The sequence below is a fragment of the Corticium candelabrum genome, chromosome 16 (genome assembly GCF_963422355.1).
Source record: "Corticium candelabrum chromosome 16, ooCorCand1.1, whole genome shotgun sequence".
Taxonomy (NCBI): domain Eukaryota; kingdom Metazoa; phylum Porifera; class Homoscleromorpha; order Homosclerophorida; family Plakinidae; genus Corticium; species Corticium candelabrum.
Genome location: NC_085100.1, coordinates 6,162,810 through 6,188,447, shown reverse-complemented (window position 1 = coordinate 6,188,447; position 25,638 = coordinate 6,162,810). Strand labels below are relative to the sequence as shown.

Genomic DNA, 25,638 nt, shown 5'->3' with positions numbered 1-25,638 from the left:
GCTGGTGTAACAGCAGTGGACGGTGCAAGAATTGCCGCTGCGCAAAGCGAGGAGTTGAATGTAAGAACTGCAATCCCAGAAACCACGGTCGGTGCATGAATGGGAAGTCGTCACCTTTATCTCACGATTCAAAGAATGCATCAAAGTCGTCAGTGTCTCGTTCTGGCTCTTGTGATAGTCTGTCCTCAAACAAGATACCTATGGATCAACCTGTCACCACCACTCTGGTATGTGACACACGTGAATCTCTAGAAGTTTCTAGAAGATCTCAGACACCTATGTCTTACTCTGAGGCACTTCAAAAGGATTTGACACAATGTTCATCACAAAAACGTCAGTCTCAGTCTCTTTGTTCGGATAAGCAGATGTCCACAGCTTCTACGCCGCTTCAGCAGACAAATCCAAGTAACGCTTTTCCTACTAGTTATGGAACGGCTCTGGATTACTCAGGTCACTCGCCCAGCAGGAGTGTACTTGTTGCGGAGACAGTGGAATCAATGAGGAATGCATCTCTAAGAGCACGCAGAATTGTCAGCATGAACGACAGGGAGCTAGGTAGCTCAAAGAGCCCGGTTCAAGTAGAGGAAGCTCCTCCAGTCATTTCAGCAGAGACTGGAACTGCATATCAGTCTGTCACACAACAAGAAGTCGTTCTTCATGAAGCTTCTCAAGATCAATCTAGTGATGCCATTGACCTGCCAGCTATCCCTCAGTACAGAGTGTTACTGCCTCCTAATTTCAACTGGGGTGGTGTACCTGGAGCAGATATAAAAGATCAGATAGACCAAGCATATCGTGAAGTCGTTCATTGGAAACGGAATTTATTTCAAGTGCCTTACGGATCCTCTGGTGGACACTTCGTTTCTGAACTTACAAGGCTATTTTATGCATTTGCAAATGAATCTGATCTCGAGTCAGTCGCAATAACTGCTGCTATGCTCATGCCTCATCTGTTGCTCCAAAGACCTCACACTAGATCCAGTGTACAACAGAACTCCTCTTGTTTAAGTCGTCGATTGGAAACCTGGAAAAAGGGTGACATAGGAGGTTTGATTGCAGAAGGCAGAACGATCCAGTCTCATCTTCGATGCCACAGTACTCGGAATTGTCCTCAGGATAGAGAGTGTGATCAATCAAGAAAAGTTGCACTTTTGTTGCAAAAGGGAAATATCAATGCTGCCCAGCGACTCCTATCAGATGAGGACAACTGTGGTTTGCTAGAACTAGACGAATGTATTCCTGGCTCTCACAAGTCAGTTAGAGATGTTCTGAAAGACAAACACCCTGACCCAGCTCCTATGTTTAAGGAAGCTGTCCTGGACTCCAAATCTCAGGCACCTCCTACACATCCCATTCTCTTCGACAAGATTGATGGCTATCTCATTCGTGCCATGTCACTTAAATGCCAGGGTGCTGCAGGTCCATCAGGCTTAGATGCGGCTGCATGGAGACGTTTGTGCACTGGATTCAAAGTCTTGTCTAGAAATCTCTGTGACTCAATAGCTTCAACAACTCGCAGGATTGCAACGCAGTTTATCGACCCGAGTGGGATTTCGGCTCTGGTTGCTTGCCGGCTAATACCCCTGGACAAGAGACCTGGTGTCAGACCAATTGGAATTTGTGAAACACTTCGTAGAATAATTAGCAAGGCTGTCCTGAGTGTGGTAAAGTCAGATATTTTGAACGTAGCCGGACCCCTACAACTCTGTGCTGGTCAGAACGTCGGATGCGAGGCTGCCATACACGCTATTCGAGGTATTTATGATGAAGATGAAACAGAGGCCGTGCTATTTGTAGACGCAACCAATGCTTTCAATACTTTGAACCGTCAAGTTGCTCTGGCTAACATATCTGTCAACTGCCCAGCCATCTTTCCAATCTTGGCCAACACGTATCGACAACCTTCTTCATTGTTTGTAGGTGGAGAAACGTTGCTTTCTAGTGAAGGAACAACTCAAGGAGATCCCTTAGCGATGCCAATGTATGCTCTGGCCACAATTCCACTTCTAAAGAGTGTGCAGACGAATGGTACAAAGCAGGTATGGTATGCAGATGATGCAGCTGCTGGAGGCTCGCTAGACTGTCTACATAAATGGTGGAACAGGTTGGTTGACTTAGGTGCTATGTTTGGGTATCTTCCAAATCCCAAAAAGTCATGGTTGCTAGTGAAATCAGGAAATATTGACAAAGCTACACATCTCTTTGAAAATACCAATATCAACATTACTACAGAAGGACAAAAGTACCTTGGAGCTGCTATTGGAAACAAAGATTTCTGCAATAACTTCCTGCAAGAAAAGGTGACCAATTGGAAGTTACAAGTAGAGCGACTCAGTTGCATTGCCCAAACTCAACCACAAGCTGCTCACTCGATATTCACACGGGGTCTGATTGGACGCTGGAAATTTGCACTCAGAACCAATGAAAACTTTGCAGCGTACCTTAATCCTCTGGAGGAGGCGTTACGATCCAAACTGATTCCCGCCATAACCAATAGAAGTACTCCAGGAGACAAGATGAGAAGGCTTTTTGCATTACCACCTCGACTAGGCGGCCTTGGAATTGTAGATCCACGTTCGTTGACTTGTGAGCTGGAATACTCAAAGTTAATTTGTGCGCCACTGGTCAACCGAATTGTGCAACAAGAAACAAACCTGGATAACGTTCCTACCAAGCAGAATTCTATGAAAGCTAGCATTCGCCAGCAAAAACATCTAGCACAAAAGTCTCATTCTGAAATCACTGTCAATGATCTATCTGTGGAATTGAAACGTTCAGTTGAATTGGCCTGTGAGAAGGGTGCCTCCTGCTGGCTGACCGCAATCCCACTAGAGCAACACGGATTCACTTTGCACAAATCTGCGTTTCGGGATGCCCTGTGCCTCAGATACGGTTGGCACCCGTCCAACCTCCCAGACATATGTCCATGTGGATCTAAATTCTCAGTAGATCACTCTCTGTCATGTCCAACAGGAGGATACCCCAGCATCCGCCATAACGAGGTCCGCGATTTATTTACCAACTTGTTGACAGAGGTTTGCCACGATGTACACAAAGAGCCCGTTCTGCAACCTCTCAACGGCGAGGTGTTTCAAAAACGCTGTACTACCTCTGACGAAAATGCCAGACTTGATATTGCTGTCAGTGGATTTTGGGGTGGGCACTTCCAACGAACTTTCTTTGACGTCAGGGTCTTCAACCCTAATGCCTCATCCTACAAATCAGTGCAGATCCCGTCATTATATAAACGGCAGGAACAAGAGAAGAAAAGGCGATACGAGGAACGAATTAATAACGTGGAGCTTTCATCGTTCACGCCAATCATTTTAGCATGCACTGGAGGATGCAGTAAACTGACGTCTATTTTTTTTGAAAAGACTAGCCTCACTTTTATCGGAAAAGCACCACACCGAGTACAGCACAACTATCAACTGGCTGAGATGTCGACTGTCATTTGCACTCCTTCGGGCCTGCGTGATGTGTTTGCGAGGATGCAGGTCCAAGCTTCACAGAACCTCAAGGGACTTCAACATTCTGCTGGAAGCAGCAGAAAGTAGATTATAGAAGACTGTTTATCTCAAAGTTGTTACAACCTAGAAACTTGTTGCTATAGAGGAAGCTTTTACATACAGTAGTAGTATTTTGAAAAAAGTAGTAGAGATTTTATTATTATTAGTAGTAGTAGTAGTAGTTTATTCAAGTAGTAGTAGTAGTAGTGTGTTAGCAGTAGTGCATCAGGGGCAGCAGGTGCAAACGCTACGTCAGGCCGGAAAACAATATTCTCCTGGCTACGTCTGAGGGGCACCTGGCCTCCTCAGCTTAGTGACTTTACTGTACATGACATAGTAGTAGTAAAAGTTGTACTATTGTATATGACAATAATTGTTTAGTAGTAGTAATAGTTTATTGCCATTCGCTGTAGGTTGCCGTTTGTGTATACGTAGTCTGCTATTGTTTCAAATACACCATATCTTCTCAGTAGTGTGTTAGCAGATGCCGTTTGATTGTTCAAATACACCAGTTCTCAGTAGTAGTAGTAGTAGTAGTAGTAGTAGTAGTAGCAGTAGCAGTAGCAGTAGCAGTAGCAGTAGCAGTAGCAGTAGCAGTAGCAGTAGCAGTAGCAGTAGCAGTAGGAGTAGGAGTAGGAGTAGGAGTAGTAGTAGTAGTAGTAGTAGTATACATTTCAACAAACTAAATAACATACAACACTATAAGTGACAGATATACGCACGCAGCAAAACAGTAGTAGTAGTAGTAGTAGTAGTAGTAGTAGTAGTAGTTCAAATACACCAGTTCTCTCAGTAGTAGTAGTAGTGTTACTGCCTCCTAATTTCAACTGGGGTGGTGTACCTGGAGCAGATATAAAAGATCAGATAGACCAAGCATATCGTGAAGTCGTTCATTGGAAACGGAATTTATTTCAAGTGCCTTACGGATCCTCTGGTGGACACTTCGTTTCTGAACTTACAAGGCTATTTTATGCATTTGCAAATGAATCTGATCTCGAGTCAGTCGCAATAACTGCTGCTATGCTCATGCCTCATCTGTTGCTCCAAAGACCTCACACTAGATCCAGTGTACAACAGAACTCCTCTTGTTTAAGTCGTCGATTGGAAACCTGGAAAAAGGGTGACATAGGAGGTTTGATTGCAGAAGGCAGAACGATCCAGTCTCATCTTCGATGCCACAGTACTCGGAATTGTCCTCAGGATAGAGAGTGTGATCAATCAAGAAAAGTTGCACTTTTGTTGCAAAAGGGAAATATCAATGCTGCCCAGCGACTCCTATCAGATGAGGACAACTGTGGTTTGCTAGAACTAGACGAATGTATTCCTGGCTCTCACAAGTCAGTTAGAGATGTTCTGAAAGACAAACACCCTGACCCAGCTCCTATGTTTAAGGAAGCTGTCCTGGACTCCAAATCTCAGGCACCTCCTACACATCCCATTCTCTTCGACAAGATTGATGGCTATCTCATTCGTGCCATGTCACTTAAATGCCAGGGTGCTGCAGGTCCATCAGGCTTAGATGCGGCTGCATGGAGACGTTTGTGCACTGGATTCAAAGTCTTGTCTAGAAATCTCTGTGACTCAATAGCTTCAACAACTCGCAGGATTGCAACGCAGTTTATCGACCCGAGTGGGATTTCGGCTCTGGTTGCTTGCCGGCTAATACCCCTGGACAAGAGACCTGGTGTCAGACCAATTGGAGTTTGTGAAACACTTCGTAGAATAATTAGCAAGGCTGTCCTGAGTGTGGTAAAGTCAGATATTTTGAACGTAGCCGGACCCCTACAACTCTGTGCTGGTCAGAACGTCGGATGCGAGGCTGCCATACACGCTATTCGAGGTATTTATGATGAAGATGAAACAGAGGCCGTGCTATTTGTAGACGCAACCAATGCTTTCAATACTTTGAACCGTCAAGTTGCTCTGGCTAACATATCTGTCAACTGCCCAGCCATCTTTCCAATCTTGGCCAACACGTATCGACAACCTTCTTCATTGTTTGTAGGTGGAGAAACGTTGCTTTCTAGTGAAGGAACAACTCAAGGAGATCCCTTAGCGATGCCAATGTATGCTCTGGCCACAATTCCACTTCTAAAGAGTGTGCAGACGAATGGTACAAAGCAGGTATGGTATGCAGATGATGCAGCTGCTGGAGGCTCGCTAGACTGTCTACATAAATGGTGGAACAGGTTGGTTGACTTAGGTGCTATGTTTGGGTATCTTCCAAATCCCAAAAAGTCATGGTTGCTAGTGAAATCAGGAAATATTGACAAAGCTACACATCTCTTTGAAAATACCAATATCAACATTACTACAGAAGGACAAAAGTACCTTGGAGCTGCTATTGGAAACAAAGATTTCTGCAATAACTTCCTGCAAGAAAAGGTGACCAATTGGAAGTTACAAGTAGAGCGACTCAGTTGCATTGCCCAAACTCAACCACAAGCTGCTCACTCGATATTCACACGGGGTCTGATTGGACGCTGGAAATTTGCACTCAGAACCAATGAAAACTTTGCAGCGTACCTTAATCCTCTGGAGGAGGCGTTACGATCCAAACTGATTCCCGCCATAACCAATAGAAGTACTCCAGGAGACAAGATGAGAAGGCTTTTTGCATTACCACCTCGACTAGGCGGCCTTGGAATTGTAGATCCACGTTCGTTGACTTGTGAGCTGGAATACTCAAAGTTAATTTGTGCGCCACTGGTCAACCGAATTGTGCAACAAGAAACAAACCTGGATAACGTTCCTACCAAGCAGAATTCTATGAAAGCTAGCATTCGCCAGCAAAAACATCTAGCACAAAAGTCTCATTCTGAAATCACTGTCAATGATCTATCTGTGGAATTGAAACGTTCAGTTGAATTGGCCTGTGAGAAGGGTGCCTCCTGCTGGCTGACCGCAATCCCACTAGAGCAACACGGATTCACTTTGCACAAATCTGCGTTTCGGGATGCCCTGTGCCTCAGATACGGTTGGCACCCGTCCAACCTCCCAGACATATGTCCATGTGGATCTAAATTCTCAGTAGATCACTCTCTGTCATGTCCAACAGGAGGATACCCCAGCATCCGCCATAACGAGGTCCGCGATTTATTTACCAACTTGTTGACAGAGGTTTGCCACGATGTACACAAAGAGCCCGTTCTGCAACCTCTCAACGGCGAGGTGTTTCAAAAACGCTGTACTACCTCTGACGAAAATGCCAGACTTGATATTGCTGTCAGTGGATTTTGGGGTGGGCACTTCCAACGAACTTTCTTTGACGTCAGGGTCTTCAACCCTAATGCCTCATCCTACAAATCAGTGCAGATCCCGTCATTATATAAACGGCAGGAACAAGAGAAGAAAAGGCGATACGAGGAACGAATTAATAACGTGGAGCTTTCATCGTTCACGCCAATCATTTTAGCATGCACTGGAGGATGCAGTAAACTGACGTCTATTTTTTTGAAAAGACTAGCCTCACTTTTATCGGAAAAGCACCACACCGAGTACAGCACAACTATCAACTGGCTGAGATGTCGACTGTCATTTGCACTCCTTCGGGCCTGCGTGATGTGTTTGCGAGGATGCAGGTCCAAGCTTCACAGAACCTCAAGGGACTTCAACATTCTGCTGGAAGCAGCAGAAAGTAGATTATAGAAGACTGTTTATCTCAAAGTTGTTACAACCTAGAAACTTGTTGCTATAGAGGAAGCTTTTACATACAGTAGTAGTATTTTGAAAAAAGTAGTAGAGATTTTATTATTATTATTAGTAGTAGTAGTAGTAGTAGTTTATTCAAGTAGTAGTAGTAGTAGTGTGTTAGCAGATGCCGTTTGATTGTTCAAATACACCAGTTCTCAGTAGTAGTAGTAGTAGTAGTAGTTTATTCAAGTAGTAGTAGTAGTAGTGTGTTAGCAGATGCCGTTTGATTGTTCAAATACACCAGTTCTCTTAGCAGTAGTAGTAGTAGTAGTAGTATATTTCAAAAAGCCAAAACACCAAATATTAGCAGCTGACAGATAACACCCACGCAGCAAAACAAACAACTAAAGATGGTTACCACTAAGAGACAGTTACTACTTTACGTTATTATGCCTAAACTATCAAGATAAGCTATAGTCAACATCTACTCATCTAGATGGGCCTCACTTTCAATGAGTCCCAACAAGTCCACTTTGATAGGTCTATAGAAACTGGATCGTGTTCCACGAATGCATAAGATGCTTGATCGTAGAAGAGCAAAAGAAAGCCTGCATCTTATCAACTGCATAACTTTGCTGTAGTGTTCACCCGATTTTGCTGCATGGAGACTTGCAAGGCGCTTATAGAACGTAGTAGCCTCTCGACCTGTGCTTCCTGTCGAACTGAAGACAAGTGGAGTAAAAGATCCGTGTTCAATTTCTCGTATTCGCTCACCATACTGACGTTTCTTCTCATTCTCATGCACTCTAAAAGCAGATTCTAAGTTGGGGTGTTTCAAGCTGGATGGAGCGTTTGGGTAGAATACCCTTACATCGAAGAATGCTCTTTCTCCAGCCCTCCACACGCCACGAGCAGAGATATCCGCTCTAGCCTCCGGCATTACGTTGGCAGTAGAATAACTAAAACTTTCACCTGATAGCGGTTGCAAGGTAGGCTCAGTAACAACATCATGACAGACTTCTCGTAGTAAATCAGCTGTTATGTCTCTGACTTCATTATGTCTTAGGGTCGGGAATCCCCCTTTCTTACATACCATGGAGTGATCGATGTTAAATGATTCACCACATTCACATTGATAAGGAATATCAGATAGTTTCCAACCATACCTTAAGCATAGTGCATCCCTGAAGTCACCCTTAGACAGGTGAAAGCCGTGTTCTTCAATTGGATGTACTGTAAGCCAACTTGATGCACCCTTCTCTGAGGCTAATTCAAACGATCTAGCCAAAGAAGAGGATGCATTGTCTTTGAGCGAATCCAAAAGCTGGCGATTGAAGTTTCGCCTCTGCGATTTCATCTCGCTTTTCCTTGTTATCATGTCAGCAGACGATATAGTGTATAGCTGTTCTTGAGCAACAATCGAGTGCACAAGGGGTGCAGTGATATGTTGCGAAGCACGAAAAGAAATATCAGACATTTTGGTCGGGTTAGAAATGTTTAGACCCCCAAGATTGCAAGGAAGAGAAAGAGCTTCTCTCATTTCCATCCCAAACACAGACTGTCCAGTCAGAGCAGGCAAAAATCGATGACAAATGGCATCTTCCAAAGGTTTCACAACAGACGCAATATCAGGGACAGTGCGGAAAAGGTATGACCATTTATGAACTAGGCCCTGGACAAAGGCTGAGTAGGCGACATGAGGATTTGTACAAGCAATGGCTGAAAGAGACTCAATTTGTTGAACCCAATCCTGGACTTTGCAACCAACATATTCGTTGACAAAAGATGTGTCACCTAGTGCCGCACCCAGGTGCCGTTTTCCTGAATTTGTTATGTTTACACTGGTATCACAGAACACCTTCCTTCCTTCTTCCATCAAATTCTCTTTTACAATTAACCAGGTCTTCGTGGCATTTGGATGGTAACCAAAGGTTGGACCGTGTTCAACGATTGCACTCCACCATTGACGAACATTCTTTAACTTTCCTGAACCAGTTGCATCATCAGCGAACCACACCTGTTTGCATAAACCAGCAATTCGATTTATCAGAGGCAAGATACCCAATGCATACATTGACATGGCAAGGGGATCTCCTTGTGTTGTTCCTTCCAAAGATGCAATGATGTCACCACCAATTACAAACAAGGAGATTGAATCCCTGTACGTGTTGATGAGAGCAGTAGCAATTGTTGGGCATAGGATTCGAATGTTATGGAGAGCAGCCCGTCGATTCAGAGCATTGAACGCATTTGACGCATCAACTAACAGCACACAGTCGCTTTCCTCACTATCAAAAATTGTACGCATTGCACGAATAGCAGCTTCCGATCCACCTTCTTGGCCAGCACAAAGTTGCAAACATCCAGCAGCGTCACAAACATCACCTTTCACGACTTTCATTATTGACTTTGCAACAATTCTTCGAAATGTTTCCCCTATTCCTATTGGCCTTAGACCAGGACATTTATCGATAGGGATTAGGCGACAGGCAACGAAAGCTTGAATTGCACGAGGGTCCACAAGATCTGAACACAGACGTCTCGCAACAGCTGCAAGAGAATTACATAGATCAGACGATGACTTTTTAAATGAGCAGCAAAAACGACGCCACGCTGTGGAATCAACCCCAGATGGACCTCCGGCTCCCTGTGTTCTTAGAGCCGCAGATCGAATGGCAACACCATCAATACTGTCAAAGATCACTGATGACTTCACTTCAATAGGACCCTTGAGGAGACCAGAAAGACAAGGAAGTTGGGAATGAGGATGCTTGAGCTTTAGTAAATCCTTGACTGTAGACCCATTTTCTTCAACAATGGCATCAAGGGACAGAACACTACATCTTGAATTGGCAGATAGGTATCGAAGGGCAGCATTCGTCTTCCCCTGGATCATTAAGCGCGTGAAAATTCTGGCTATTTGATCATCTGAGACAACTTTCTGACCAGGAGGAAGGCGACATTGCAGTGTCCTTCCTTCTCTCACCAACTCATCAAATCTACCAGAATGCCACAATTCTAGTCGTCTCTGGACACATTGCACATGATCTTTGGATTTAGAACGTGCATGAGGCTTCTGCAAGATAAGTACTTGCATAACAACAAAAGCCTTTAACGCAATGCTTTCCAATGGAGTAGCATCAGCATACGCTTGTAACAAACGAGACATTTCCTGTATGAATTCGTTACCAGCTTTACCTGATGGTGGTAGAAATATATTCTTCTTCCAAAAGACGACCTCTTTGTAGATGTTATTTATTTCAGCAACTACTTGATGTCCATCCTTGTCTGCCCAATAGAAATTTGGATCGCTTTGAGGCTTGAATGAAGGCAACCGACCCGCACCACTTCCCCCAACATCTCCTCTCACCCCCTCACCATCAACTTGCTGGCTGACGTTGCACTGTGAAGAACCGGACCCAGCACCAGCAATGGGTACTGAATCAATCGATGGAGAGATGGCAGGTGGTACAAGCGTGTTCTGACAACGTAAGTGGTTCATAGGATTGCAATTAGAGCAGATCACGCCTTTACGTGCGCAAGAACAGCTCTTGCATCTTCCAGTGGCGTTGCAAGAACAACACTTCATCATAAATACCTCTACAAGCTGAACAAGAGTGACAGGGCTAGAAACAGGGTTGTTCCAAATTCAAATCTCCAACCGTTGTGACGTGGTAGTGAAAAACGGAGCAAGATAACGTTGGATATGCTGTCTGGTCTTCTTAGAAAGTAATCTTACCAACTTCTTCAAACCTTGCAGTTGTACTATCCCAGGAGAATGGAAAACAGACGAGCCAAAAACAGAGTCACTACGCCATGACACATCCGGGATAGTAGTAGTAGTAGCAGTAGTAGTAGTAGTAGTAGTAGTAGTAGTAGTAGTAGTATACAACACTATAAGTGACAGATATACGCACGCAGCAAAACAAACAATTAAAAGTCAGTTACTACTTTACGTCATTACACTGTATGCTTAACTATTATCACAAGCTATAGTCACCACCTACTCATCTAGGTGGGCCTCACTTTCAATGAGTCCCAGCAGGTCCACTTTGATAGGTCTATACGTAGAGGATCTTGTTCCACGGATACACAGTATACTCGAGCGAAGTAGGGCAAAACTCAATCTACAGCGAATTAATTGCATAATTCTACTGTACTGCTCTCCTGACTTGGCTGCATGCAGACTTGCCACTCGCTTATAGAAGGTTGTTGCCTCTGGGCCTGTGCTTCCGTATGACGTAAACACTAATGGAGTGAAAGACCCATGCTCAACTTCCCGAATTCTCTCACCGTAAGCGCGTTTCTTCTCATTCTCGTGACTCACATAGGCGGATTTGAGTGAAGAGTGTTTGCGGTTGGAAGCAGCGTTTGGGTAGAAAACCCTCACATCAAAAAATGCCCGTTCTCCATGCCTCCACACTCCTCTAGCAGAAATGTCGACCCTAGCGTTATCATCTGTAATGGCAGTGCGATGCGCAAGCTGTTCTCCATCCAAGGGACGAAGTACAGGTTCGATTGTAACATCTGTAGAAACCTCCCTTAGAAGATCAGCTGTGATGTTCCGGATCTCGTTGTGCCTTAGCGTGGGAAAGCCGCCTTTCTGGCATATCATGACATGGTCGACGTTAAAACTGAGGCCGCATTCACATTTCGAGGGCAAATCTGATAAAGGCCAGCCATATCTTAAGCACAGAGCATCACGAAAATCGTTCTTGGCAAGATGGAAACCATGCTCTTCAATAGGCTGCACGGTAAGCCAGCCCGATACTCCCTTTTCGGATAGGACTTCCAAGCTCCCTTTTATTTGCGGTGATGCATTTGTTTGCAACTTCTCCAAGGTCTCATTGTGGAAAGCTTGTGTCTTGGCCTTGATCTCAGATTTTCTTCTTTTTGTTTCCAATGGAGACACTGTGATGGCGTTCTCTTGTTCGACAATAAGAGCAGCCAAAGGCGCAGTGATGTGCTCGGAAGCTGCAAATAGTGATTCAGCAGTCTTCGACGGATCAGAAATGTTCAACCCACCGAGATTGCAAGGTAATGACAAGAGGTCTCTCATGTCTGCACCGCACACTGGTTGACCAGTCAGTCTAGGCAAAAATCGTTGGTGGATGACTTCTTCTAACGGCTTGAGCATTTCAGATATAGATGGAACAGTTCTCAAGAGATAGGACCAGCGATGGGCCAAACCTTGAGTAAAAGCTGAGTATGCGACATGAGGATGAGTTACAGCAATGGTTGATAGTTTTTCCACTTGACGAACCCACTCATTGACTTTACTGTCAACGTATTCACGAACAAACGAAGGGTGCCCTAAAGCAGCACCTAGATGTCGTTTACCTGATGTTGTGATTTGTACTGCCGTATCAGCAAATGCAGAGCGGGCATCTTCCAATTTGTTCTGCTTTACTATCAACCAAGTTTTAACAGCGTTTGCGTGATATCCGAACTTGGGGCCGACTTTGACAATGTCATTCCACCACTGCCTCACACCTCTAATGCACCCTGCACCTGTTGCGTCATCAGCATACCAGACTTGCTTGGTTTCACATTGAAGTTGAGTGATGAGCGGCAGGATGCCAATCGCGTACATGGACATCGCCAGCGGATCACCCTGTGTTGTTCCTTCAGCTGATCTGATTATCTCGCCTCCCACAACGAACATCAAAACCTCGTCCCTGTATGTATTTATGAGAACCGTTGCAATAGCCGGACACAAGATTCTAGCATTGTGAAGCGCTGCCCGTCGATTTAGGCAATTAAAAGCATTCGAGGCATCAACCAGAAGAACGCACTCAGTCTCATCGTTGTCAAATATTGTGCGCATCGCATGAATAGCCGCTTCACATCCACCTTCTTGTCCTGCACACACTTGCAAAGGTCCAGCAGTATGGCAGACGTCGTCCTTGATAACTCTCATTATCGCCTTGGCAATAATCCTGCGGAAGGTCTCACCAATTCCGATTGGACGTAATCCAGGATTCTTGTCTAAAGGAATCAAACGGCATGCAACAAGAGCCTGGATAGCACTTGGATCCACAAAATCACAACATATGCGTCGTGCTAGACCTGCTAGGGCGTTGCACAGCTCAGCTGACTGCTTCTGAAAAGAACAGCATAGACGTTTCCAAGCTGTGGAATCCACACCAGATGGTCCACCAGCGCCCTGGGTTCTCAGAGCAGCAGAGCGAATAGCTGATCCATCAATCTTGTCAAATATAACATGTGATAAGTCATTAACGGGACCATTCAAGAAGATCTCGTCACATAACGGTTGCTGTTCAGGATGTTTGACTCGCAGCAAGTCTTTAACTGTACTACCATTGTTATCAATCACCGCATCAAGAGACAAAACGCCACAGTTGGCATTGTCAGACACATATCGAAGGGCTGCGTTGACCTTACCTTGAATGACAAGACGACTAAAAACCCTAGCCACCTGGACATCCGGGATACTACGGAGGCTGTGATTTAGTCGACATTGCAAGGTACGGCCCTCTCTTACCAGATCGTCAAACCTTCCCATCTTCCACAATTCCAAACGTCTTTGAACACATTGGATGTGATCTCGAGATTTGGATTTTGCATGGGGCTTCTGAAAGACCACAACTTGAAAAACTACCAGAGCTTTCATAGCAATACCCTCCAGTGACGTTGCATTTGCAAACGACTCTACTAGACGTGTCATTTCTGCAACAAACTCCTTACCCACTTTCCCGGATGGAAGTAGGAACAGGTTTTTCTTCCAGAATACGACTTCTTTGTAGATGGAATCTAATTCTTTCTCAACTTCCATGCCATTCACGTCACCCCAAGTAAAACTTGGAGCACTACGTGGTTTGTAGGCAGGCAGTTGACCGGTAAGTTTGTTCACATTATCATTACCTGTTTCAGACTCATGAAAACGACTACTGGCCTTGTCGAAAGTCACGTGATTCTGTCTGGATGGCCCGGATGATTTCGAATTTTGAATTTGAATGAGCGTAATGTCTGCATTTACAATACCATTTCCTCGGTGATCTTCTTCGTTACTCTGCACAAAACTGGACTCCGAAATAATGTTTGAAGAAACGTCAACTGCTGGTGACGTGTTCATACAACGCTGATGGTTCATCGGATTGCAATTAGAGCAACGTTCCTTCCTGCGAGCACAGGAACAGCTCTTACATCGACCGGTAGCATTGCACGAGCAGCACTTCATAATCCAGAGTTGTTCAAAATTCAAACCGTCGACCGTTGCAATGAAAAGTAGAGCAAACCGAACGTTCAGAAACCAAGAACCACTTGTTATGAAGCAGACTTGTCACTTTTATCTCCCGTTTATCTGGAATACCCCAGCAAAGATGGAAAACAAGGGAGACGGAACATGTCAGTGCATCGACATGACATATCCGGGGTAGTAGTAGCAGTAGCAGTAGTAGTAGTAGTAGTAGTATGTCAATGGACGCCTGCTGACGTTAGCCGACGCTCGTTGTCTGGTTCATTGTTGGCAGTTTGAATCACTGTTCACGAACAGCACTAAGTCTTGTTTTGATTCTATCTGTTTCGGGTATCTATACCTTCTCCTACTGTCTCGCCAGTTCACTTTGCTGCGTAACGGTTTGAGGTTTGAAATTGACTACTGCTCTTGAGTCTCTTGACAACCAAGTGATCTCTTCGTGATGTCTAAATGCTGCTTGTGCAACAGCAGCGGTCGCTGCCAGAGTTGTAGCTGTGCTAAATTGGGCGAAAGGTGCACCAATTGCAATCCTCTCAACCATAGCCGCTGCACGAATTGGAAGGCTCGAGGGGGAAATCAACTGAAACACTCAACAACTGTCACTGCGGTGTCTTACAAGAAAAACCCAAGGAAGGCACTTTCTGTTCAAACCATAATTGATCCAACAGCAACACCTCTAGAAACTTTGAAGAAACCAATCAAGTCAAGTGTTGACTATCAGTCACCTACGCTAATGGACTTGTCAATCAATCAACGATCTTGTCAAGACAAACCACTATCTTACAGTTCGGTTGTCAGCTGTTCCAACTGTCACTTTTCTCCTCCACACTTCAGTGAGTCGCTTGACATTTCCAACAACCTAAATCAAGCTCAAGTGAAAGCTAACACCAATTCCAGTCCTGTGCAAGAACTGACAAACACATGTTCAGTTGTCCACACCAGGTGACAAATCCACTAGTAGATAAATATACATCTTATCAAGGGGCAAATTCAAGTACTATAGATGAAATGATGTACAAGTTGCCTACCTACCAAGTAATGGCATTACCCAATTTTACTTGGGGTTCTATAGATGGAGGTCATTTTCTTGCGCTTATTGATCAAGCTTATCAAGAAGTTGTTCATTGGAGAAAGAACATGTTTCAGGTGCCTTGGGGTACATCTGGGAAACAATTCATGTCTGAACTGGCCAGACTATTTCAAGCTCATGCTGAAGCTACTGCTTTGGAATCTGTTGCAATCACAGCTGCAATGGTAATGCCACATCTTTTGCTGCAAAGGCCTAACATGAAATCGAAGCCCCGAGATCATGCATCTTGTCCCACACGACGAATGCCATCCTGGCTGGAAGGTGATATCCAAGGTCTACTTAGAGAAGCAAGAACAATTCAATTACATCTGGGTAATCGAGCTCAGTCCTGTCGTTCAAACATGAAAACGGATTCATCTCGAAAATTTGCAAATTACATGAAAAAAGGTGATGACAGGGCTGCAGGGAGATTTCTCTCAGACGAGGCTGATTGTGGTGTTCTATCTTTGGATGAATGCATTGATGATGGTTTACACCAGCTAGTAAGAGAAATATTGAAGAAAAAACATCCTGATCCCGCACCTTTGGTACCAGATGCAGTGTTGGATCCTGGTCTCTAAGCTCCTCTTGTTCATGTAATCTTGTTTGATCAGCTTGATGGAGTGGTCATCCACAACATGGCTTTGAAGTGCAAGGGTGCTGCTGGTCCTGGTTTGAATGCTGCAGACTGGAGAAGGCTATGCACAAATTCCAAGGCCCTTCTAGGGACCTCTGCAATTCCCTGGCTTTGCTAGCACGCAGGATCTCAACAGAATTTGTTGATCCAATTGGTCTTACTGGTTTGGTGAGTTGTCGTCTGATTCCACTGGACAAGAAACCCGGAGTTCGACCAATTGGCATCTGTGAAACAGCAAGAAGGATAATCGGCAAAGCCATCCTTAGTATTGCAAACTCAGACATACTGAATGCTGCTGGACCACTTCAACTTTGTGCAGGCCAATTATCAGGTGTTGAATCTGCCACACATGCAATGCAAACTCTCCTTGATGATTCAAATACAGAAGCAATCTTGCTTGTAGACGCTTCTAACGCTTTTAATAACTTGAACCGTCAAGTGGCTTTAGCGAATATTTCTGTTAACTGTCCTGCCATGTTACTGGTGCTTGCCAACACATACTGTCAACCGTCTTTCCTATTTGTTGGAGGTGAAGTTCTAATATCTAAAGAAGGCATGACTCAAGGTGATCCATTAGCTATGCCAATGTATGCCCTTGCAACAGTTCCTCTTTTGACAAAGGTTAGCACAAAAAGAGACAACACAAGTTTGGTATGCTGACGACGCTGCAGCAGGTGGGAAACTTTTTTCAAGACAATGGTGGAATAAACTCAACACATTTGGCTCTTCCTTTGGCTATCTGCCTAATGCAAAGAAGTCATGGCTGATAGTTAAAGAAGGAAACATTGATGCAGCAAGAGCTCACTTTGAAACACAAATATCAACATCACTACGGAAGGTAGGAAATACCTAGGAGCTGCTCTAGGAACAAAGAAATTCTGTGACACTTTTCTCAAGAACAAAGTTGAAAACTGGACTAAGGAAATTGAACGTCTCTCTGTCATCGCCAAGACATAGCCACATGCAGCTTACTCAGCTTTCACTCATGGAGTAAGCAGTAAATGGACCTATATGGCCAGGACCAACAGCAACTTAGCCCAATTTCTGCAACCACTGACTAAAGCAATTGCTTACTCCTTGAAAGTTACAGAGCCTCTTACCAAGCTCATTCTTTAGCAGCAAATCAAATGACTGAGGAGGTTTCACAACAACAAAGCGTATTGAAAGCCTCAGTCAAATGTCAGAAAAATCTTGTCATCAATGTCACTGATGAGGAAATTTCTGCCAACCTCAATACAAATCTCAAACGTGCTGTTCATTTAGCCAAAGAGAAAGGTGCTTCTGTGTGGCTGACAGCTCTACCTATAGAAGAGCATAGTTTTCTTCTGACAAAATCTGAGTTTTGCGACGCACTATGTCTACGCTATGGCTGACGACCAGCATTTCTACCTGATTTCTGCCCTTGTGGAGACCATTTCTCAGTTGATCACTCACTCTCACGTCCTACCGGTGGATTTCCAACACTGAGGCACAATGAGACCTGAGACATTGTGGCTAACTTATTGGATGATGTCTGTCATGATGTCCAGAAAGAACCAATTTTACAAAAAAACTGACTGGAGAGATACTGCCTCAGAAGAGTAACAGCACTGATGATGAAGCCAGGCTGGACATCTTCGCGTGCAGTTTCTGGGGTGGTAGATTTCAGAAAACATACTTTGATGTCAGAATCTTTAATCCTCGTGCTCAGTCATATAGATCATCAGCAATATCATCTCTGTACAGGAAACAAGAGCAAGAAAAGAAACGTAAATACGAGGCTCGAATCAGAAGAGTCGAACAAGCTTCTTTCACACCACTGATATTCTCTTGCACAGGAGGAGCAAGCAACTTAACATCAACATTCCTGAAACGACTATCATCTCTCGTCTTGGAAAAGCAGGAAATGGCCTACAGTACAACACTGTGCTGGGTCAGTGTCGACTAAGCTTCGCATTACTTCGATCTGCAGTTATGTGTCTCAGGAGGTGCAGATCCAAAAAAACGCCCAATCACTAACAACAGTATACTCTTGGCTTCTGCTGAGAGTGGTTTGTCTTACTGTTAATTGAATATATCATGTCTCTGGGCATGCAGAATGTCGCTACCTAGTTGTTATGTTTGCCTTACAGTCGTAGTGTTAAACGTTTTGTGGACACATAAGTGTATGTATATTTTATTCATAGTATATGTACGTAGTACTTTTATTCAAATACGCTATGTCTCTCAGTAGTAGCAGTAGCAGTAGCTGTAGCAGTAGCAGTAGCAGTAGCAGTAGCAGTAGCAGTAGTATTAGTAGTATTAGTGAGTACTAGTACATATTAGATATGCTACGTTACATAGATGAGCCAAAATAAAATAAACAGAGGCTACAATTAAAGGCAAATGCATGTAACAATTGTCATCGTTCTAGTTTTCTTCTATGAGTTCAATCGGATCTTCCTGAACTCTTTGGTTGGGTCCAGTGGTGGTATCACTCTGAAGGTTAGGGTTAGGGTTAGGGTTAGGGTGAGCTCAGACTTGGTCAACACTGTCTGAAATCATTATCAGGAGTACAGCAGGGAGACCCATTGGGACCCCTGTTATTTTCATTGGTTCTGGAACTCCTTGATAACATAAGTCCCCTTTCTGATAGTTTACTTCATTTATGGTTCTTAGACGAAGGAACATTCGTTGGTCCTCGTACTACTATTGCTTCGTTTGAATACTATACGTTTGAAAGGACCCAGTTTTGGCCTCCTTGTTAATTGTGCGAGTGTGAAGTCTTCTAGGCTTCTGGAAATCAATCCCTTCTCGAGTCCCCAACCTGAAGTTCAACGTTGATCACACCAAGGGAAGTGCTGAATGTCTAGGCTGACCTATTTATAAATCAAATGAATTGTTCACCGCTTCTCTTTCTAAACACATTGATAATGTTCTAGACTGTCAAAATAGACAATATGACCTTGAAGATCCTCAAGTCGAAATACACCTGTTACAATCTTGCGTTTCACTTTGGAAAATAGATCACTTACTTAGAATGACTCCACTGGAATCGACCCTCCCTCTTTTCCATTGGTTTGACACGGGGTGCGGCATTGCGTGGAGACTATCGTAAGAACTTCAGTTCCTGAACCAGTGTTGAAACAAGCTGCACTCCCTATTCATCTGGGAGGGCTAAGCTTATGGGAAGCTAGCAGGACTGCGGCTGCTGTGTTTGTTGGAAGTTGCAATGCAGTCAGATGATTGTCAGCACAACTATTGAAGCATACATCCTCACAAGTTAACAACCGTCTTGCCCAGACATGCTTATTTCCTAGGCCACTGCTCAAGACAAATTTTGTATCCTGTTACCAGATCATAACAGTAACTTTGACAGCTTTTCTACTCAACGTCAATTACAAGTTCTTGATTCCACTATGGTCATCACTCAAACGTAGTTGCTGCCTTCGCAACTGTGCACGTCTTACACACTGTTTCTGCTCAACACACTAGAGCATGGCTACGAGCACTACCAAATCCTTCACTCGGCCTTGCAATGCCTCCGAGAGAGCTTGTAGCAGCAGTACGTTTGTGGTTAGGAATTCATCTTTTTCCAGCCTCTCCACCACAGCGTTGCAGATGTGGTCACGTCTTGGATAATTAGGGTGACCAACTGCTAGGGTGTGGCAACTTCAAACTGCGAATAAACACCACGATTCTTTTATGCGAGATTCTGTTTCTTGCTTTATAAGTTGACAATCCTGATTGCCAACGGGACAGTGTTGCAGTTGCATCAATATGTCAAGGCCTAGTGATGTGTTTCATCCAGATTTTGAACAAGGTCTACCAACATATTTTGACAAAATGCTACGAAATTGTCCACAACCCAGCTATAATGTGCAAGCAGCGGCCCATGTGGGAATTGCAGCAGAAGCTGGGGAGTCGGAAAATGACACTTGTAGATTATGGCAGTACGATGCCATGCTGATTTTACAGACTGTCTTTAATTTAGTGACAGTTTCACCTCACTTAACATTTAGTGTTGGGGAAGTGTTCTATTTGTTAATAGATTGTTCCTATAAACACACACACACACACACACACACACACACACACACACACACACACACACACACGTGCACGCGCACGGTGGAGTGAGTGGTTGACACGACCACGCTCATTTATGGCTCTGTCTGTGTTTCCAAAGACCAATTCATGCTGTGCATGAGCGTCCACAAACATTGCAAGTGAAGTTGCCACTCTTAGGGAATACTGCAGTCATCTGTTCCTGCCTTTTTGTTGGAGTACTTTCAAACGTTGGTCTTCAAAGTGTTCTAAGGACTTTTTGCAATAAGATCTCCACAGAGATCTGTCTGATGCATAGCATTTCCAGTTGGATACATCAATAATTTCAAATTGGATTTTAGTCTGTCTTTAAAGCGTAATTTCTGACCTCTTGCTGTTCTAGAACCTTCCTTCAGGTGACCATAAAACACTGCCTTAGGGACTCTATCATCCATCATTCGAACTAGATGGCCACATCATTGGAGTTGAGCTTAAAGTAGCAAAGCCTCAATTCGAGGCAATGTCTTGCCATTTGACATTGGCGATTTTGCAAAGACATCGCACGTGAAATTGGTCAAGTTGTTTAATGTGTCTTCTATATATTGTCCAAGTCTCACAGCCATAAAGTAATGTGGTGATTACAACTGCTCTATAAACTTTGACCTTAGTGGCTGTGGTAATGCCATGTTCATTCCAAAGGCGTCTAGTGAGATTGCCAAAAGCATCACCAGCTCCACTTAGCTGCACTGAAATTTTGTCATTGACAACAAGGTTTTGAGACAGAGTACTTTCTAAATATGAAAACTTGTCAACTGCGACAACAAGGTTTTGAGACAGAGTACTTTCTAAATATGAAAACTTGTCAACTGATCTCAGTGGGGTGTCATACACTTTTACAACAGGAGGTGTATAAGAAAAGCCAGGTGTTGGTTGGTGCAAGACTTTGGACTTCTTGAGGCTTGCAGTGAGCCCAAAACGTTGTACAGTATTTGAAAAACAATCCACGATGAATTGAATATCCTCTATGTTGTGCACAACAAGGGCACAATCATCTGCAAAGAGCAGGTCACATATGAGAATGTCACTGACTTTGGATTTTGCATTGAATCGGCGAAGGTTGAAAATGTTCTCATCTGAGCGCGATTGAAGGTAAACAAATTTATCATAATTCTTGAAGGCAACGTATAGCATGACAGAAAAAGATGTTAAATAGCAATGGTGCTAGAATGCAATCTTGGTTAACACCATTTGTAACTGCAAACGAGGTGGAAGAAGCTCCACTGTCAGTAACGCTAGCTGACATTTCATCGTGAAATGATTTTATGATGTTGACTAGGTTACAGGGACAACCTATTGTACCGAGTAGTCTTCCTAGGAGACTTCTGTTGATAGAATCAAAACTACAAAAACTACCGTATAAAATGAAACATTGGCGGGAATTTATTTTGGCAGTTTGCTAAAAAATTGACAGACAAAGCATATTGGCAAATTATATTTTGGCGGTTGGACATCGTTGTTTGATAATTGCTAGATAACTTACCATAAGTGGTCATGGAGGAGTTTGTGATTGACAGCTGTGTTCGTGGCTCACATTTCTCTAACTTACTGGTCTCCAACTACTGCATAGTGATGAAGAGCTGCTATGTCAGTGCAAAGAACGTGATTCGCGTAAATGTGACTGCTTCATCCATAGCCTCACAGCCTCATTCATAGGCACAACAGACGGCAACCAGGGATTACCTACCATCTTGTGGCCTTATCAGCGTGACGTACTGCCACTTTGCTGTTAGATAGCTGATCCACGTGCCTGATGACGTCAACATATCCTGGTGGCCAAATTTAATGGTGGATTTTATATTGACGTTCGCTGAAGAATTCGCCAATCTGCCAAAATAAATTCCCCGCTGATGTTACATCTTATACGATATGTAGACATCTCTATAATGTTCACGACAATTTTCTTGAAGTTGTCTGGCAGTAAAGATCATGTCAGAAGTTCCTCGACCTCAATGAAAACCACACTGAGTCTCTGGCAATACATGTATATTGTCAGAGACATGTTTGGGTAATCTGTTCAAAATAGTACGAGCCATGATTTTCCAGCAGTAGATAAAGGTGATTTGCCACATATGTTTGGCATAAATGGATTATGGTAGCATCTTTGAAGTCTTTGTGAACCGCTTCATGTTGCCAAATGAGACTGTAGAGTTGAGTTAATATTTCTACCAAAATTCTACCACCATGTTTAAAAATTTCAGCTGGAAGGTCATCCAATCCACATGCTTTAATTGACGACATTTGCTGAATTGCATCAGAAACCTCATCTACATGGGGAGACGTCGCTACATGATCATCACATAGCAGCAGTGGAATGTCATCTAAAACCATATCATCAACAACAGAAGGACGATTTAGTACTAGATTGAAGTGATCAGCCCAATGCTGAAGAATGTCCTCGTGTTTAGTAAGCAAAGTTGAGCCATCATGAGAGAAGACAGGTGTCATACTCCTAGACTGTGGACCAAGAACTGTTCTTAGACTAGAGTAAAATCATTTCATGTCATGTTTGCCGGCTGCTGTTTGTAGATTCTCTGCTTTCTTCATCCACCAGGTCTCTTTCAATGAACGTAATGTAGTTGGCACACCCTAATGCAAGCTGGTATAAGCTATTTTCTTAGCAGTCAAAGATTTATCCCTGATCCACTCAAGGTGAACTTCCCTCATGCTGTCAAGAAGAGGCTGAATCGTAGGTTCATTCATGTCAGACCAATCCTGATGTTTGTGTTTGGCATGACCTAAAACATCAGATGCACAGTGAAAGGTCTTTGTTGTCAAATCGGTCCAAAAGTGCTCAATGTCAGATGATTCTACAATACCAGCCATCGAATTCTCCGTTTGATCTTGAAACTGACATCTAATGTCTTTGACAAATAGTCGCTCAGCACACAACTTTTTAGTAGGCAACAAGCGTTGCCGATGTATCTTGGGCTTGACGACAAGAGATGTGATGCACCTCACAAGCCGATGATCTGACCAGCTACTAGAACTTCTTATCACTCGAGTTTGTCTGATATCTCGCTGGTTGCGTTGTAGCACAATGACGTAGTCCAGAAGATGCCATTGCTGTAAACGTGTATGCATCCGCGTTGTCTTGTATTTGTTGGATTGTTGAAAGATGGTGTTTGTTATAACCAAATTGTTCTGTGCACAAGTAAGAAGCAGTGTCCCGTTGGAATTTTTCTTTCCTACACCATGAGGACCAATTACTTTACACCATGATGTATGATCTCGACCAACGCGAGCATTAAAATCTCCAAGAAGAAAAAGTTTATCTGTTCTTGGCACTGAGTGAATATCTTTTGTCAGTTCTTCGTAAAACTCTTCCTTAAAAGCATCTGAAGATGGTAGAGTCAGTGCTTATGCACTAATGAGAGTGGGATATCACCCATGAGGAAGATTTATACGTAGTGACATTGAACGAGAACTGATGCTTTTAGGTAGAAACTCAAGTTTACGTACAATGCTAAATTTTATTGCAAAACCAACACCTGCTTTTTGAGGTTCCCTGACCGGCACATCTGATGAAAAGAAAGTGTAGTCAGCACCAACTTCTTTAAAACTTTGTTGACCAGAGAGATGGATTTCATTTAGAGCTGCAATGTCAATTTTGCACTGTTTCAGTTCTCTAGTGACAACTGCAGATCGACACTCAAGATTGACATTGCATTTTTATTGTCTCGTAATGTTCTTACATTCCATGTTGTAAACGTCAACTTTAGTCTTTCATTTTCTCTTTTCTTTTGATCGCAAAATTGAATGCCCGCTGACCGCGCCAGCAAGGTTTAAGCGGAGTAAGCTCTCTTTAGGGATTTTCTCTCTCCCCTTCTCTTATTGGAGACAGTGCTATCCCTGAATAGGGCGACTCTGACACTCAGGTAGGACACGAACTGTGCTGTTACTCCATTTCAGCGACAGAGCGGCCATCACTAAGTCGCCAATGTGCAGGATTATATCTAGAAGCTTCTGTTGTTATTCTACAACTGCCCCCGTCACTACTTGCCCATTGCCGTTGGACTTGAAGAAAAGAATAGACAAAGACAGAAAAACAACGCCATAAAAATACCTTTACAATAGAGTGAATTATAGTGAAATGAGCATCTGCAGGACTGATTCCACTCTCTCCTCCAGTACCGGTTATATGTTGATAGGTGTAAGACTACAATGTGCCAAACAACATGTATGGACGCAGTACGCTGACCAGAAAAACTAAAACCACAATTTCGTAAACTGATCTTTAGAGCCAAAGTGACCACAGCTGCTTACAGATACTGTGCTGAATTACTATTAACCAAATCAGACTTTGTAGCAACAGGATATGCGGCTGTCCTCGCCATCTAGTGTCGTCATAGAGATCTTGTGACATTTATAGAGATACCACTGCCACCTGTTATCCCGTCACTCTTTGATAACACTGCCACCAGATTGTCCACGACTGTTTATTGCACACGCACACACACACACACACACACACACACACACACACACACACACACACACACACACACACACAACTCGTCGAGAGCAATGTTAAAGCAGTAAAGATCGTTCAAGACCAGGTGATATTTTTCACCCCAATTTCCTTCAGGACAAACCTTCCTATATTGACCTCACTGTGAGGAATTCTCTCCAACCATCTTATATTACTAGTTCAGCAATCATGCAGGAGCAGCGGCAATGGCATTAGTGATGGAGAAAGATTTATTCTATCGTTGCAATGTTGAGTCGACAGGTTCTCTGTTCTATCTCCTAGTGGTAAGGTTTTTGGGATTATGGACGTCATCTAGCCTGGAAGTCCTGAAGACATTGCAAGGAAGGCCACTCACACAAACGGTGTTACCATAGGCAAGACTTTAGTTAATCTTCATGAACAGTTGTCTATTACTTAATGGAAATACAATGCTAAGGGTTGTCTGTTTTTTTTCATTTTCATGAGCGTACAAAGCGTACGCTAGGGGGAGGGAATGGCAGTTACCGTACGCTTTTGAAAAATGTTTGTACATGAGCATGCACTGGGCCTGTTTCTTGCATATTCATGAGTAACTGTATTGTCCGAAGGTGATTGAAACTGCTGGTTCTTTATAAAGTGATACAAAACATTTTAACAGTATTAAATACTCTACCTTACTTCTACTCCTACTGGGCCTTCTTGAACATCCTGGTTTCTAGGTACCACATCCAGGTCTATTGGTGTGCTTGGCATGAAGCTTGGCAAATAGAATGTTCACCTCACTCAGTTGAGCCAAATGGCCACAACTAACATGTATTAACACTTTGTGAACACGTTCGTGTTTGCAAACTCTGAATGTTTTGGCCATCAAACTCTGTTAGATAAGAAAGAACAAACGCTCTAGAAATCTGGCAGTGTGGAGGAAAAGAAGTATTTGAATGCGCTGTTGATAAGTTGGAAAGAACCAAGAAAATCAGGGTGTTAACACAGTTCAATGCTGAAAGTGAGAAAAGAGCAACTGCGTGTTTGTTGGGTTACTGGTAGAGGCTCGTTCACGAT

At 43.5% G+C, this 25,638-nt stretch overlaps 5 protein-coding genes across 5 annotated transcripts; 3 read left to right on the top strand and 2 right to left on the bottom strand.

Annotated features, from left to right (window-relative positions):
• The first annotated feature begins 423 nt into the window (after positions 1 to 423).
• Positions 424 to 3,661, top strand: LOC134192599 (uncharacterized). The gene has a single exon (XM_062661345.1). The coding sequence runs from the start codon at positions 498 to 500 to the stop codon at positions 3,555 to 3,557; it is 3,060 nt and encodes a 1,019-aa protein (XP_062517329.1). The 5' UTR covers positions 424 to 497; the 3' UTR covers positions 3,558 to 3,661.
• A 664-nt stretch (positions 3,662 to 4,325) lies between these two features.
• LOC134192576 (uncharacterized) lies at positions 4,326 to 7,355 on the top strand. Its single transcript, XM_062661321.1, has one exon. It carries the CDS (start codon positions 4,530 to 4,532, stop codon positions 7,155 to 7,157), a length of 2,628 nt encoding a protein of 875 aa, XP_062517305.1. The 5' UTR covers positions 4,326 to 4,529; the 3' UTR covers positions 7,158 to 7,355.
• A 113-nt stretch (positions 7,356 to 7,468) lies between these two features.
• Positions 7,469 to 10,644, bottom strand: LOC134191811 (uncharacterized). Its single transcript, XM_062660432.1, has one exon. The coding sequence runs from the start codon at positions 10,642 to 10,644 to the stop codon at positions 7,627 to 7,629; it is 3,018 nt and encodes a 1,005-aa protein (XP_062516416.1). The 3' UTR covers positions 7,469 to 7,626.
• A 392-nt stretch (positions 10,645 to 11,036) lies between these two features.
• On the bottom strand, positions 11,037 to 14,256 carry LOC134191810 (uncharacterized). The gene has a single exon (XM_062660431.1). The coding sequence runs from the start codon at positions 14,254 to 14,256 to the stop codon at positions 11,146 to 11,148; it is 3,111 nt and encodes a 1,036-aa protein (XP_062516415.1). The 3' UTR covers positions 11,037 to 11,145.
• A 993-nt stretch (positions 14,257 to 15,249) lies between these two features.
• On the top strand, positions 15,250 to 16,011 carry LOC134191809 (uncharacterized). Its single transcript, XM_062660430.1, has one exon. The coding sequence runs from the start codon at positions 15,283 to 15,285 to the stop codon at positions 16,009 to 16,011; it is 729 nt and encodes a 242-aa protein (XP_062516414.1). The 5' UTR covers positions 15,250 to 15,282.
• Positions 16,012 to 25,638: the final 9,627 nt, after the last annotated feature.

Coding starts and splice junctions, on each gene's coding strand:
- LOC134191809 (XM_062660430.1), top strand. CDS start 15,283: ATGTTCAGTTGTCCACACCAGGTGACAAATCCACTAGTAGATAAATAT.
- LOC134191811 (XM_062660432.1), bottom strand. CDS start 10,644: ATGAACCACTTACGTTGTCAGAACACGCTTGTACCACCTGCCATCTCT.
- LOC134192599 (XM_062661345.1), top strand. CDS start 498: ATGAGGAATGCATCTCTAAGAGCACGCAGAATTGTCAGCATGAACGAC.
- LOC134192576 (XM_062661321.1), top strand. CDS start 4,530: ATGCTCATGCCTCATCTGTTGCTCCAAAGACCTCACACTAGATCCAGT.
- LOC134191810 (XM_062660431.1), bottom strand. CDS start 14,256: ATGAACCATCAGCGTTGTATGAACACGTCACCAGCAGTTGACGTTTCT.